This window comes from Nicotiana attenuata, unplaced genomic scaffold, assembly GCF_001879085.1.
Source record: "Nicotiana attenuata strain UT unplaced genomic scaffold, NIATTr2, whole genome shotgun sequence".
Classification (NCBI taxonomy): domain Eukaryota; kingdom Viridiplantae; phylum Streptophyta; class Magnoliopsida; order Solanales; family Solanaceae; genus Nicotiana; species Nicotiana attenuata.
Genome location: NW_017671294.1, coordinates 266287 through 282140, shown reverse-complemented (window position 1 = coordinate 282140; position 15854 = coordinate 266287). Strand labels below are relative to the sequence as shown.

At 37.9% G+C, this 15854-nt stretch overlaps 2 protein-coding genes across 5 annotated transcripts; one reads left to right on the top strand and one right to left on the bottom strand.

Annotated features, from left to right (window-relative positions):
• Window positions 1-9588: 9588 nt before the first annotated feature.
• LOC109207355 (putative pentatricopeptide repeat-containing protein At3g08820) lies at window positions 9589-12410 on the top strand. The gene has a single exon (XM_019370258.1). It carries the CDS (start codon window positions 9621-9623, stop codon window positions 11679-11681), a length of 2061 nt encoding a protein of 686 aa, XP_019225803.1. The 5' UTR covers window positions 9589-9620; the 3' UTR covers window positions 11682-12410.
• Window positions 12411-12589: 179 nt separating this feature from the next.
• LOC109207352 (glucosamine 6-phosphate N-acetyltransferase) lies at window positions 12590-14868 on the bottom strand. Of its 4 annotated transcripts, none has more exons than XM_019370257.1 (3): window positions 14763-14868; window positions 14304-14631; window positions 12590-12997 (listed from the first exon to the last, which is right to left on the bottom strand). In XM_019370257.1, exons 2-3 carry the CDS (start codon window positions 14623-14625, stop codon window positions 12984-12986), a joined length of 336 nt encoding a protein of 111 aa, XP_019225802.1. In that variant the 5' UTR covers window positions 14626-14631; window positions 14763-14868; the 3' UTR covers window positions 12590-12983. The 4 variants fall into 4 exon arrangements, with proteins under 4 accessions (XP_019225802.1, XP_019225801.1, XP_019225799.1 ...); XM_019370256.1 differs by lacking the exon at window positions 12590-12997 and adding an exon at window positions 13627-13852 and having other exon boundaries at window positions 14176-14631; window positions 14763-14867; XM_019370254.1 differs by lacking the exon at window positions 12590-12997 and having other exon boundaries at window positions 13633-14631; window positions 14763-14867.
• Between the last annotated feature and the right edge of the window lie 986 nt (window positions 14869-15854).

Below are 15854 nucleotides of genomic sequence, written 5' to 3'. Positions count from 1 at the left end.
ATCTGACCGCACTTTCCTCAGGTCGAACGGCTATCGATCCTGGCCCGATGAGAACCTTAGTCCGTCTAGCGCCTTTCGGTTGGGTTCCGCCCTGGGGTTTTTTTTTTTTTAGCAAATCCACTAGGCATTGCCCAGAGCTAGTTTTTATATATAGAAAATAAAAAAAAAACAATTTATTCAATGTTTTAACATGATGAGAGAAATAAAATTTGAGACTTACATAGAACCTATTACCAAAATTGAGTAAAGTACTCAAAATTGATATCACAAGATTACTACTAAAATTTGTAAAATAAAAACTAGCCCATGCACAGTCCATACACCTGCTGTCCGCATCCAGTGGCCCAATTAATATCAAAAATTTGCATTGCATATAGGCCCAAAACAGCGTTCCATTATGCTTGCATATATAGCCACATTCCATCCAATTTATCACCAGCTCTTGCAATTGTAGCCTTTTTCCTTGCATCCTTGTCGCTATACACGTGTTGTCTCCACTTTCAGCCTTCATTGTTGTATTTCTTTCTAACTTAGCTCGCTTTTTATTCATTTGATCACACCTGTCTCTAACATAGGACTTAACGATTGCCCAGGTGTCTCCTTTGAACTTCATTTTTGCTCCCGTTTTGTGAAATTCCCAGATTGAATCACTAGTTTGTTGCTTAATGTTCTCCTTACACCAGCTGATATGACCTGCTACCTGTGATTGTGATGCCTTTGCGCCTGAAGATATTCGAGCTTGTCTGCTGCATGTGCTATGATGGTAGAGAATGGGTTGCCTAGTTCTGTATATGCTGCTATTGACCAGTAGATTGCCCTGCTTTTCCTCATTCAAGTTGCATGTTGATGTTCCAGACGAAAATGCTGCATTACTGCTCCAAGTGCTTTGCCAAAGCCAGAGGAATTTGCAGATTGTTATGAGACTACAGCTGTTCACTTCCTCATTGTGTTGTATTTTTTGTTTTTTCAGTGGTTTTTGTTTTTCATGAGGATAATAAATCCTCAATTGTGCCTGAATCCCTGTATGCTGTGAGTTGTATCCCTTCTTATGCTTGATTGCTTTTTCCCACAGGTGCATCATCCAGCTGAGTTCCCTTTTGTCTGAAGGGAATTTTGCTGTCTGCAGGCTGTGTGCCTTTGTGACCTCATAGGTTTGCTTGCTTTCCTTTTTTATTTGTTGTTGTTGCCCTTCTACTGTAACTTTTACCATGGTCTGAGGTCGACTAATTTCTGTATAACTCCCACTCTTGGTCATGTGTTGCTCTCTTCTAGTAGTTGTCATGCTTGTGCCTTTCCTTGTTTTCCTCTCCTTGGATTGAATACATAGTACTGATACCACCAAGTGAGAGTAATTCAAGGGGAAGGGCATGACCACAGTAACATTCCCTGCAAAAAAAAAAAACTAGGTTAGTAGAAGACATAATCATCATACTCTTCTCCCAAGGGATTTGAGTATGATAATCGACAGTTCCAATTTTCCTCCTGCTCCTGTTACTGCTTTCTACTTCTCCTCCTAATTTCTTGAATCCTTTATTGTGATGTATGGACATTGTCTTCCCTTTGACATCCACCTCTTCAAATCCTTTATACTTCATAGGGCCATTAATTAATTCAGAGTTGGCAATAAGATCTGCCAGATTATTTCCTTCTCTCAATGAGTGAGACATCCTGAGATTGTATCTGTGCCTTAGCTCCCTTATTACCTCCACTAAGCTATACTCTATTTTTAATTCTTCCTCGTTGGACTGAGTACTCAGTACTAATACCACCATCTAAGGCCTCCTTAAAAAGTAAAGTATAGATAGCATACCTGTACCTGCAAAATAAGACAACCGGTTAGATAAAAAAATGATCTTCATTTCCTCCTCCTTTAGGATTTGGCAATGTTGATCACATATCTCCTGTTTGGAACTTTCCCTTATCTCCACCTGCATTAGTTTTTAGTTACTTTTACCCTTAGGTGTGGACATTGCAGCTTGTCTTCATTGACTATTCTCCTGCCCAATGAATCAAGTTCCCCAAACTCATGGCATTCAATATCCCCAGAATCAAGTGCATAATTAGCCAGGTGATCAGCCAGTTTATTACCCTCTCTGAAAATGCGAGAAACCTCATAATTAGTCCCCTCCATCAGCTGCTTAATTTCTTCTACTTCCTCTACTATAGACCAAGGAGGTTTCCATTCCCCAGTAATGGTTTTCTTCATTAGCATTGAGTCAGTTTGGATGCACACTTGTGTCATATGCTGTGATCTGCAAAATTGCAGTGCTTCTAGTATTGCCACTGCCTCTGCTACAGTATTTGTAGTCTCATGTATTTGTTTCCCTACTGCCAGCACAATATCCCCTTGATCATCTCTAATACAGTACCCTATTGCACTTCTCCCTGGGTTTTTCCTTGATGCACCATCAGTGTTCACCTTCAACCCTCCTGCACTTGGAAATTCCCATTGCACTTTAGTCACCTTCAACTTAGGAATGAAGTTTTCCATCATAGCTAAAAGGTCATGCCATCTATGTGGGACATTCTCAATTCCTGGTTTTCTCACTTTTACTAGAGCTTGCAAATTGGATGATATTTGATATATCACTCTGCCTGTAGATACTGTATCCCCATATTTCATATTATTCCTTCTTTTCCACAACTCCCATACAATGCAAGATGGTAATGCTTGCATGATAGGTTTTAGTCTGTGAAGAGGATTGTATTTTCACCCTTATCTATCTGCAATCCTTATAGTACACTGAAACTATATATTATGCTAAGTGGCCCTGGCGAAAGACGAAGGCGGTAAGCGAAGCGAGGACGATAATTCTCTAACCGGGCTCTTAGTGGAAGACTGCCTTCGATACTAGAAAAAAAAACCCAAGCGGTCTAACCTAACCCCCAGGTGGGATCGGGTTGCACGCCGCAATAGGAGTGATAAGGGTGAATGTTCCTATTGTTACTGCTTATATGGTGGGGTCGGGATGCGCGCCGCATTATTTTGTTGTTTATACATTCTTTTTCTGCTGTAATTCTATTCCACTATTATTGTAATTCTCTTAAGGATTGTTATAGCTGAGCACTGGCAAGATACTTGAGTTCCGTATTTATTTCACTGCAAGTACTGATTCATTTCGTTCCGTACTTTATTTTGCTTTATTATATATTGTATGCATGTTATGTTGTAAAAGCCCCGTCGTAGCCTCGTCACTACCTCGTCGAGGTTAGGCTCGGCAATTACCAATACATGGGGTCGGTTGTACTGATACTGCACTCTGCACTCTGCACTTTCTGTGCAGATTTTGGAGCTGGTTGTGGCTGATCGAGAGGTCGGTTGCAGACATTCATCTAGGAGACCCAAGGTAGTCCTGCAGGCATCCACAGGCCCTGGCGTCTCCTCCTATGTTCTACATTTCTGTTTTATTTTCTTTCGAGACAGATGTATTTTTCTTTCAGACCTATACTTGTAGATATTCATAGAATGTTCGTGGATTGTGACACCAGTTTCTGGGTGGTAACAATTTCGGTACTATTAATAGTATATAGATAATCGATTAATTATGTACTTCGGCATTTATTTCCGTTTGATTTAGCTTTGTTAGTTTTAACTATAAAGTGTAAAAGAAAAAGGTAAATAGAACTCTAACGTTGGCTTGCCTAGCGAGTGCGATGTTTGGCGCCATCGCGGTCCTTATGGTGGGAAATTCGGGTCGTGACAATAAGGGCTCAAAAATCATACTTTAGACTCAAAAACCTTGTCAACTTTAATAAAGTGGATTTTGTTGCTATATATGAGCTATTTATGAATATGAATAAGATTGAAGGTTACAAAAGATACCTGGGATTCCAACACTGTATGACTAACTCCAATGGTCAAATATGGTATTTCTGGAAGGGCTTTGATCACACCATTTTTATTGCTAATGCTGATCAACAACTCACCTTAAACATGAAAGATACTCCCAGTGAGATTGGTACCTTTGTGACGGCTGTGTATGCTAAATGAACTCCGGTGGAAAGAGAAGACTTTTGGGATAGTATTGGCAACCTCCATAATCAAATCAGGGGTCCTTGGTGTATGGGAGGAGACTTTAATGTTATCATGGATCCGGATGAGAAGCTGGATGGGTTGCCACATAGAATGTCAAAAAGTATGGAGTTTATCAATTGCATGGATGCTTGTGGACTAAGTGATATTGGCTTTACAGGTCCTAAATACACTTGGTGCAACTATTGGAGGCCAAGTAATAGAATATGGAAGAGGTTAGATACAATTCTCATCAATGATGATTGTGCTCAGAATTTTCAAAGCAATTGTGTTAAGCATCTATCCAGGTCTGGGTCTGATCATAGACCACTTCTTCTTAAATGTCAAAACTTGAACCAGACTCACATCAAATACTTCAAATTTATGAGCTTCTGGGTGAATCAACCTGAATTTCTAGAGATCATACAAACATCTTGGAATGAAGAAGTGAGGGGCAATGTTATGTGGAGGATACAAACAAAAATAAAAAGGCTTAGCAAGGTTCTAAGTATATGTCCAAACAATAAATTAGTGAAATCTAAGAACAAGTGCAGGAATGGGAAGCTAAGATTGAAATTTTAGAGGAATTGGACATTATGCACAACACTGAATAGGGAAGAGAAAACTTGAACAAGGGGTATGCTGAATATACTAGATGGCTCAACATGTAGGATTCCATGATGAAACAGAAAACAAAGCTTCAATGGTTTAAAGGTGGTGACAGAAACACCAAATATTTTCATAGTGTTCTAAGAAGTAGAAGAAGGAAACTACACATAAAAAGAATCAGAAATCATAGAGGCAGATGGGTGCAAGAGATGATAATGTGGCAAATGCTGCTCTCAAGTACTACAGGAAGTACTCCAATTTGAATCTCACTGAAGGAAACAACAATATTCTAGATTGCATACCTCAAATTATTACTGCACAAGACAATCTTATGCTGACCAGTATGCCTGATGAGGAAGAAATCAAGCAAGCAGTATTCAGCATGAGCAAGGACAGCTCCCCAGGACCTAATGGGTACAATGGTATGTTCTTTCAAACTTGCTGGAATATTATAAAAAGTGATATTACTGCTTTTGTTAAAGAATACTTCTCTGGTAAATCTTTAGCCAAATTTTACACACATACTTGTCTCACTCTAATTCCTAAAATTGATTATCCCACTAGCTTTGCAGAATTGAGACCAATTAGCCTTAATAAATATACTAATAAATTATCTCTAAGATTATGGCTAATAGATTGAATCCTATTTGAAGGGGCTTAATTTCTGAAAATCAAAGTGGTTTTGTTTCTGGGAGATCAATCGCTGATAATGTAATGCTCACTCAAGAAATAGTTCATGGTATATCTAATCACAATAATGGAGGAAATGTTGTTCTTAAACTTGACATGGCCAAAGCATATGACAGATTATCATGGTCCTTTCTTAATAAGGTGTTATGTAGGTTTGGTTTTAATGATGATTGGTGTAATTTGATTTGGAGAAGTATCTCTAATGTATGGTACTCTATAATTGTGAATGGTACTAGACATGGATTCTTTACTTCTTCCCAAGGTCTTAAACAAGGTGATCCCATATCCCCATCCCTTTTTATCATTGCTGCTGAGGTTTTATCTAGATCCCTGAATAGTTTGTTACAGAATAATGCTTTCATTCCTTTCTCAATGCATAGAAATGGACCTCAGATTACTCACTTGGCATATGCGGATGATATTGTGATCTTTAGTGGTGGTCATACTAACTCCATAAAGTTGATCATGAAACAAATTAGGAACTATGAATGTGTTTTTGGACAGAAAATTAACATGGAAAAGAGTTTTTTGCTCAGTGATCCCAAAACATGTGCATATACAATCAACAAAATTAGAGCTAAAACTGGATTCCTGGACAAAAACTTCCATTTTAATTACCTTGGTTGTCCTATTTACATTGGTAGGAAAAAAATCTCTTATTTTGATAGCATGTGTGCCAAGGTTATTAAAAGGTTGAATTAGGGGTGTTCAAAACCGAAAACCGAACCGAAATCGAAGCTTAATGGCTTATTGGTATCGGGTTAACGGTTTAACGGTCGGGGAACAGATTGAAATTTTTTTATTAACGGCTTATCGGTTTGGGGGCGGATTATTCAATTTTCTTAATGGATAATCCATTAACCCGTTAAGTAATATATATATACATATAAAATTTATTTTTATCCATATATCTATATTATTATAAAAGCATGAATACAAAGTCGGTTTACAAAAATAACCTTATAATATTAAGCATAATAACTCATAATAAAAGGATATAACCGGAATTCTAGATATTAACATTATAATCCTATTAGTTTTAGGACATAATACTACACGTTAGAATCCTACACGATACCAAGACAACTTATAAAAGGAATTGTAGCAACTAAGCGGCAGAATCACTTATATGGACGTTCTACCTTTTGTTTAATCTCTATGCAAATNACAACGGCCAATTGGAAATCTTTCACATGGACTTAGGCCAATGTGCATAAACATAAATAAGATTCTACACAGATGATTTACCCATCACGGCGTCTCTTCTGCTTCTCCCCTCTTAGTACGTCGACCATCTATTTAAACATACAGAGACTAAATATTTTATTTTGATTGAATTAGGCTGATAAACCGCCCGATAAGAGCTAAACCGATACCAATCCTCCCGATATCTTATCGGGTGGCTAGCGGATTAATACATTTAAAAGCCGGTAACCGATAAGCCAAACCGTTAAGAGTAAATAACCGCTCAATTCGCCCGATAAGCAGCCCTAGGTTGAATGCTTGGCAAGGTAATATGCTTTCCTGTGGAGGTAGACAGGTTTTGATTAAATCTGTTATTCAATCTCTTCCTATTTATATTTTATCTGCCATCAATCCTCCCAAAGGAACATTGAGGCTCATTTAGAATCATATGTTAACTTCTTCTGGGGCACTTGTAATGGTAAAAAAAGTACCATTGGACTTCTTGGGGAAAGTTATGTTATCCAAAGAATGAAGCTGGAATAGGTATCCGGGGAATGAATGATATCTCTAATACAATACCATCAAAAGATGGTGGCATTTTAGAATTAGTAATTCTATGTGGGCTGACTTCCTCAAGGCAAAATACTGCCCTAGGGTACATCCTATTGGTAAGAAATGGTGCAGTGACAACTCTCAAGCGTAGAAACACCTTCTTTGGGCCAGAGACAAGTGTGAAAAATAGATTACTTGGAAGATTAATGGTGGTAACTGTAGCTTTTGGTGGACAACTGGACTGAATTGGGACCTTTGGCACACATTTGTTCAAGCTATCTAACACTAGCAACGCCAAAAAGAAGGTAAATGATTTCATGAGTACTAATAGGTGGGATGCACAGAAGCTATACAACACACTACCTAGCCAAATTGCGCTACATATTATGTCTATAGAGTTGGGCCAGGAAGACAAAAATGATTATGCTATATGAAATGCTACTGAGGATGGTCACTTTACAAATGGTTCTGCTTGGAATATGATCAGGTATCACAGAACAATCAATGTCACAGTCAACAAGATATGGAACAAATCAATTCCATTCAAACAATCTTTCATGTGTTGGAGAATCTTCTTTGGTAGAATCCCCATTAGAGAAAATATTACAAGGTTGGATTCCCAAGATACTGAAGTTTGTAGATGTTGTCCAACACCTGTTACGGAGACCTTGCAACATGTATTTGTGGAGGGTAAAGCAGCCGAGTATGTAAGGAAAGCTATGGGAAATCCATTGGGAATCATCTATCAACACTTACCGATCAGAGGTCTTCTTAATAGGTGGTGGAACATGAAAGAAAGAAACACAGTCCACAAACAGGTGTTGCAAGCTCTTCCTGCCATTATCTATTGGGAGATTTGGAAATCTTGGGTTGCATGTAAGTATGGGGACAACAATAACTTCTATTTGTATCGAATGGTTACTCAATGTGTTTGGAATATCAAAGCAGTTCTTCAGGATGCTTTTCCTAATCTCAACACTAATGGTACATGGGGTAATCTTTGCACATTAGTGGAGAAGCTCAAACCTGTTGTCATATGTACCCCTGTTTATTGGACCAAACCAGCACCTGGGTGGATCAAAATTAACACTGATGGTAGTTTTATCAAAGCAAGCAGGAAAGCTGTGATTGGGGGTATTATTAGAGATAGCAATAGAGATTTCATTTTCGCATTTTCTGTCCCGATCCAAGCCAATAGCAGCGGATTTGGGGTAGAATGGTGCACTTAACATGGCTACTCTAATCTTCATGTGGAGATTGATTCTCTGATTGTCACTAACGTCATCATCAAACAAAGCACCAACAACTTGAAGCTGCAACACATTATCAATGGCACTACTACTATGCTTGACAACACTATTTTTCGTATCTCTCATTGCCTTAGAGAAGCAAACCAAATTGCGGATCTGTTGGCAAAATTGGCTTCTACAAATGGAAACAGGACCTTATATCACTCTCCTTACAACCTTCCTAGAGAGACAAAGGGGCTGATTCAACTTGACAAATGGCAGATTCCTTCTTTTAGGAGGAGATATGAAAAATATAATTTTTTTGTTAGTTAAGTTAGATTTATGGATGGAAAGGCCTTTGTATAGGCTACGCCTTTCCTTGTTTGCTTGGCAAACCTTTTGTAGACTGGAGGCATGGTACCATGTCCCCATCTTGTCATTGTAAATTATTCAATATACATGGTAGGGGTCCAAGCCTAACCCCCACACCCTAGGCTCACAATCGAAGGTGCTGGTTTAAAAAAATGTTGATAAAATATTTAAAAACCTTAAATATATCTTAGAGGCTTCTGGGGAGGGTAATGTGTACACAGACCTTACCCTTACCTTGTGAAGGTAGAGAGACTGTTTCTGATAGACCCTCGGCTCAAGGAACAGTGAAAATATAGTAACAGATAATAACAACAACGCAACATTAGCAAATGGCACAACATGTAATAATAATAAAATTAAAAAAAGGCAGCCCGGTGTACTAAGTTCCCACTATGCGCAGGGTCCGTGGAAAGGCCAAACCACAATGGTCTATTATAATAATAAAGAACCATAAATAAGAGAATACAATAATAGTACTAGTACTACTGGTAAGACTAAGAGACACTAGCGACTACCTGTTACCCTTCCACTCTAATTCTCGATCTCCACCCTTTCCTATCGAGGGTCATGTCCTCGGTAAGCTGAAGCAATAACAAGTACTGCCTAATCACTTCACCCTGATACTTCTTAGGCCAACCCTACCCTTCCTAAAGCTCGCCATGGTCAACCTCTCACAGGTCAAACATAGCGCATAGACACCATGTATAGATGAAAAATTGCAAAAATTACAAGTTTATTACAACTATAAATGTGAGTTTCTTCTAAATATTTTATTTAACCAATTTTCATTAAAATTAAAGGAGTTTGTTAAATATTTTATGAAAACCAAAATGCTCACTTACAATAAATTTAAAGGATCAAAGTTGTTAAACGGTATATTTAAGGGACTATTATAAAAACCACTTAAAATTTGTTTAGTTATGAAAAAACCCAGAAAAATTAAGGTAGCGGTTGCCGAGGTTGTTTGAGCCATGAACCCAACATCCTCAGCTGCTCCTAAAGCTCTGTTAGAGCTAAAAGCAGCTTTATTTCATGGCTTTAAATCATTCAATCAGCTTAAACACATTCAGGCTCGCCTTATTCGTACAGGGTTTGAACAAAACAATTATCTCTTGAACTTACTATTAAAATACATTTTAAACAATTTCAACAACCCTAATTATGCTAAAATTGTTTTTAACCAAACTCAAGAACCCAATATTTTTTTGTACAACACTATGATTCGTGGGTTAGTTTCAAATGACTGTTTTTTTCAAGCTATTGAATTTTTTAAATTAATGAGAAAAGATGGGTTTTTGCCTAATAATTTTACTTTCCCATTTTTGTTAAAAGCTTGTGCTAGGTTAATGGATTTTGAACTAGGTGTTAAGGCTCATACACTTGTGGTGAAAGGAGGGTTTGATTGTGATGTGTTTGTGAAGACTGGTTTGGTTTGTTTTTACGCTCGGTGTGGGTTTCTTGAGGATGCACATAAGATGTTTGATGATATTCCTGAGAAGAATGTTGTTTCTTGGACCGCGATAATGACGGGGTACATTGATTTTGGGAAGCTTAAGGAAGCGATTGAGTTGTTTCAGAGGTCGTTGGAGATGGGTTTGAGTCCTGATAGTTTTGCGCTTGTTCGCGTGCTGTCGGCCTGTAGTCGTGTAGGGGATGTTAGTTCCGGTGAGTGGATACATAGGTATGCAGTGGAGATGGGTATGGGAAGGAATGTGTTTGTTAATACTTCTTTGGTTGACATGTACGCTAAATGTGGGAACATGGCGAAAGCTCGTGAGGTTTTTGATGAGATGGTAGAGAAGGATGTTGTTTCTTGGAGTGCTATGATTCAGGGTTATGCAGCGAATGGGCTTCCGAAAGAGGCTTTGGAGCTGTTTCACAAGATGCAGGGAGAGAACCTTAGCCCGGATTGTTATTCAATGGTTGGTGTACTTTCTGCATGTGCAAAGTTAGGAGCGTTAGAAGTTGGCGAATCTGCCACTAGGTTAATGGAGATGGATGAGTTTTTCTTGAATGCTGTTTTAGGTACAGCACTAATTGATATGTATGCTAAATGCGGGCGAATGTTATCAGCTTGGGAAATATTCAAGCAAGTGAAGGTGAAGGACAGAGTAATCTGGAACGCTGTTATATCGGGTCTCGCAATGCACGGGCACGTGAAATCTGCCTTTTGTTGTTTTGGTCAAGTAGAGAAACTTGGTATAAAACCTGATGGAAACACATTCATGGGTCTCCTTTGTGCTTGCACTCATGCTGGTCTTGTCGACGATGGTCGGAAATATTTTCGTAGCATGACTCACTTGTACTCTTTGGAGCCAACAGTTGAACATTATGGTTGCATGGTTGATCTTCTAGGCCGAGCCAGTTTGCTAGATGAAGCTCATTCGTTGATAGAAAGTATGCCAATGAAGGCCAATGCCATTATCTGGGGAGCGGTATTAAGTGGTTGCCGATTACATCGTGATACTAAGTTGGCTGAACATGTACTAAAGCAGTTGATTGAATTGGAACCATGGAACTCGGGAAACTATGTTCTTTTATCAAACATCTATGCATCTAACAACAAATGGGACGAATCGGAAAAAATCAGGTCTACTATGAACGAAAGAAGAATGCATAAGATTCCTGCGTATAGTTGGATAGTGATTGATGGAATTGTTCATGAATTTCTTGTTGGAGATACATATCATCCAATATCAGATAAGATATACGATAAACTCAGTGAACTAAGCAAGGAGTTAAGAGAGGCGGGTTATGTTCCAAAAACGGAATATGTTCTATTTGACATTGAAGAGGAGGAGAAGGAGCACTTTGTTGGCTGTCACAGTGAGAAGCTTGCGCTTGCATTTGGCTTACTAAGTACTAAAACTAGTGATGTTATCCGAATAATTAAAAACCTTCGTATCTGTGGTGATTGTCATACATTCTTCAAGCTTGTCTCAAAGATAACAGAGAGAGAAATTATCTTGCGAGATAATAATCGTTTCCATTGTTTTACTAAAGGATCATGCACGTGTGGAGATTACTGGTAAGAGTTCAGTTGGTAACATGATGTTGCGAGCTTTTTATCGAGCAAGTAATCAAGAAGAGAAAAGATATTGAAGAGGGAAGGAAAATAGAGGCCAAATGTTGCTAACTTGTTCCCGATAAATGAGGTCCACAATTTGCAGCTCCTCGCGGAGATATTGGGGTGTCTCATTGGAAGCCTTTGTACAAATGCCTGGGCTTGTTTCAAGCTTTAAATCAGTAGCTATATGGGATGGTGTCCTAGAAAAGATGGAGAGCTGGCCAGCTGGAAAAGACAATACTTATATCAGTTGGAGAGAGAAACAAATCAATTTTTTTAGAGCAAAAGGCAGAACTGGTAAAGTTGTTGCCATGTGACCAAGAGGTTACGGGTTCGAGCCGTGGAAACAGTCTCTTACAGAAATGCAGGGTAAGGTTGCGTATAATAGATCCTTGTGGTCCCGCCCTTCTCCGGACCTAGCTTAGTGCGCCGGGCTGCCCTAAAGGCAGAATGTAGTAACCTTGAAACACAGTTGTATTGTTTTGCTAACCTTTTGGCGCAACAGGGCTGATGTTAATGATACAGAAGCCATACTTGACTTTCTTAAACTCATTACATAGCTATCCCTAGCACTTCTCTATGCTGGGTGTTCATATCAATAAAATTACCCTTATCCAAAGGAAAAAAAACCTATTGTATGTGTAATAGAAATAAAGATTTGCTTTATGAGGAATTTCTGAATTATGATCTAGATTATGGGTTATTTTTGCTTTGCAAATCATTAGTTGATCATTACTGAATTGTGATCTAGCTATTTCTTTTGGTTGTCTAACCTTTCTATCTGCGGCCGCGGATTTTACCGTTACAGTATTTCATGTTGAAACCTTGTTCAGAACCAACAAGACAGTGAATTTAATGGATAAGTTTGCCAAGGAACCACTTTGAATGCATGGAGCTTCTTTGTTCTTTCAATATATAAAAAGTAACAGTAGATGATAACTACAGAATGGCTTGTGGAAGCAAGGATGGGAATGTTCATGCACTATGGTCTATGGTATCCTGAGCATTTGGCAGATCTTCATCTAAGCATCACAATTTTGAAAAAAGAAAAAGAAAAATATTGGTCTATATATATAACCATCATGATCTCATTATCTGTGAATGTTACTTCAAAAGATATTGGTCTATGTAGGATCCTCATGTTTGGTCTCTATGGTATCAGTAAAAATGGCAAAACACTTCTCATGCCAATTAACCCCATTTTGCCAATGATAACACATGCTGATTCTTCATCCATTTTGTTTCCTACACGTATACTATGCCATAACTAACAACCAGCTCCTGCAAATGAATTGAAATCATTGATAAATGCCTGCAGCAGAAAAAGTCATCTAAGTCACTAATGTGCCTAAAAGAAATGTTTTGTTATAACCGAGAAATCCAAGAGGACCAGTGGCACAAGGTTGGATAACGGGCCCGCCCTTCTATCCTTCTCCTCGTAAATATCAGGCTTTTATCTATGTTAGGGTTCAAACACGTGATGTGCGCCTAATATACACATCACAAAACGAGGAACAACCTCCAACTTGTCAGCTGACTTATGTATCTCACTTCCAAGTTCCTACCATGGCGAACTTGTCAAACCAATTATCTTTGTGATAAACTCATTACAAGAAACCAGGAATAACAAAATTCTAGCAGAGACGAAAAACCACTAGGTGATATCATCTCATCTACTACGCTTGGTAGTGGTGAGAGGTAACGACTCCACTAGGTGATATCATCTCATCTACTACGCTTGGTAGTGGTGAGAGGTAACGACTACTCGATGGAACAATCTGAGGTGTGCAAAATCTGACCTGGACACATTGTTATCCCAAAAGGAAAAAAATATGAAACAAGGAACAAAAATCTAAAAGATTAATAGCAAAAAACTCAATAAAGCAACTAACACAAATATTCATCAAACAAAATACTTAAGCATGTGAAACTTTTTTCAATAAACTCGTTACAAGAAACAAAACGAGGAACAACATATCTTCCAAGATTACAAGTCTAGCTACAGGCTCGATAGAACCCAGTAACTTCAGCACAGACTTTGTATTACATATCCTATCCTGGATTCCAGAACTCATATACTCAGAATCCTGACTCCGCAACTAACACAAATATTCATCAAACAAAATACTTAACCATGTGAATCTCTTTTCAATAAATTCATTACAAGAAATAAGACGAGAAACAACAATCTTCCAATATTAATGCCAAAAAAGCTCAATAAACCAACTAACATTAGTGCCGGAGCTACAAGTCTAGCTACGGGTCGGGTTCGACAGAACCCAGTAACTTGCTCGAATTTTGTATTACTTATTCTGTCCTAGATTCCAGAACCCATATACTCAAAATAACTTGCTCGAACTCTGTGTTACTTATTCTGTCCTAGATTCAAGAACTCATATACTCAAAATCCCGACTCTTGCGACCAACACAAATATTCATCAAACAAAATACTTAACCATTTGAATCTCTTTTTTCTTGAAACCACATTTCTCATAAAAAGGCCTATTCTCTTCAGTACAATCAAGAATTACCTTATAACACCCCATAGAATAAGCATGATTAGCAAGATACTCAACAATTCTTTTACCTAATTGCATGCCACGTGTACTCGAATCAACAACAACATCCTCAATATGTCCAGCTTTTCCACAATTTCTTACGAATTTCTTTTCAATAAATACACTTCCTGTTGCAACAATTTTTCCTGATTTAACATCTTCAATTACACAAATAATATGTTCATCTCCATATTTTGAAATCTCTTCGAATCTTTCCTTGAATTTTTCGTCTGTTACAGAATCACAAACAGTTAATTGTTTTAACAATTCAATAAAACCTTTTTCTTTGTCTGAAATCTCCAGTTTGCGGATATGGAATGTGTCTCCTTCAGTAGAATTATTGCTCTGCATTTTTGCCTTCAAAAAGTAACTAATTAAGAAAATTGTAAATGAAAATTTGTAAATCCAGATCTATTATTAATTCAGACTGTATATTAAAAGAAATTAAGAAAATAATAAAAACCGTAGGGAGAAGGAATTGGTCTTACTTGAGAGAGAGTTGGTGAGAGAAGGGGGAAAGAGATCGATTGGAGCAAATTTACCAACTGCTATTTGTGTACAATTTCAGATTTATCGTTACAAAGTGGGATTGTGATCCGAAACGCTAAGGCCCAACCCTTCTGCCCAAATGACCCTGTATAGCCGCTCTCAAAATAATTGGAGAAATTCAAAAATAGCCAGATTTACAAGTGGCTATTCAAAATAGTCACAGTTTCAAACGTAATCGAAATTTAGCCACTTTTCATATAAAGATAAAACTGAACGAAAACACTGTTCAAAATCCGGAAAAATACTCCAGTATAATATACTGGCATTTTCCGCGTGTTGGAGTTCCAGCATAATATGCTGGACGTTCATACACAGGTGCACCGATCTCCAGTATATTATGCTGGAACTTTCCGTGTAGCAGCAAAATAGTGGCTATTTTTACCAAAATAATAGCCAAAAAATATATATTTTTTGTATGTTATATATAAAAATTATACAAATTATACACTTTTTCGGCTATCGAATGTAAATAGTTTCTGGTGTGGGTTAAAAATGAAGAAGTCCTTACTTTTTTTCAATTTTTTTAAATAACATCTGGGAAGGAGAGGGGTGAGGAGGGGAGAGAAGGGGATGCTACTAGGGGTGTACAAAACCGAACCGAAACCGAAACCGAAGCTTAATGGCTTATTGGTATCGGATTAACGGTTTAATGGACGGGGAACGGATTGAAATTTTTTCATTAACGGCTTATCGGTTTGGGGGCGGGTTATTCAATTTTCTTAACGGATAATCCGTTAACCCGTTAAGAATATATATATATATATATATATATATATATATATATATATATATATATATATAGGCGGATTTAGGGGGGCGCAAGGGTGTTCACCCAAACTACTGTTTTATTTTAGTACCTTCTGCTTCTCCAGTAGTGCAAATTTGTCCTTCCTCCTTCGATGATCATCATTCTCTCTCTCTTCTGTTTCTCCACCCGGGGCTTTTCGTTCCCTCAGTAACTAAGTTGTCTTTCGTAAAAAAATCTGATAAAGTTTTTTGGACTGGTAAGCCTTCCTTGACATTTCTGCTCC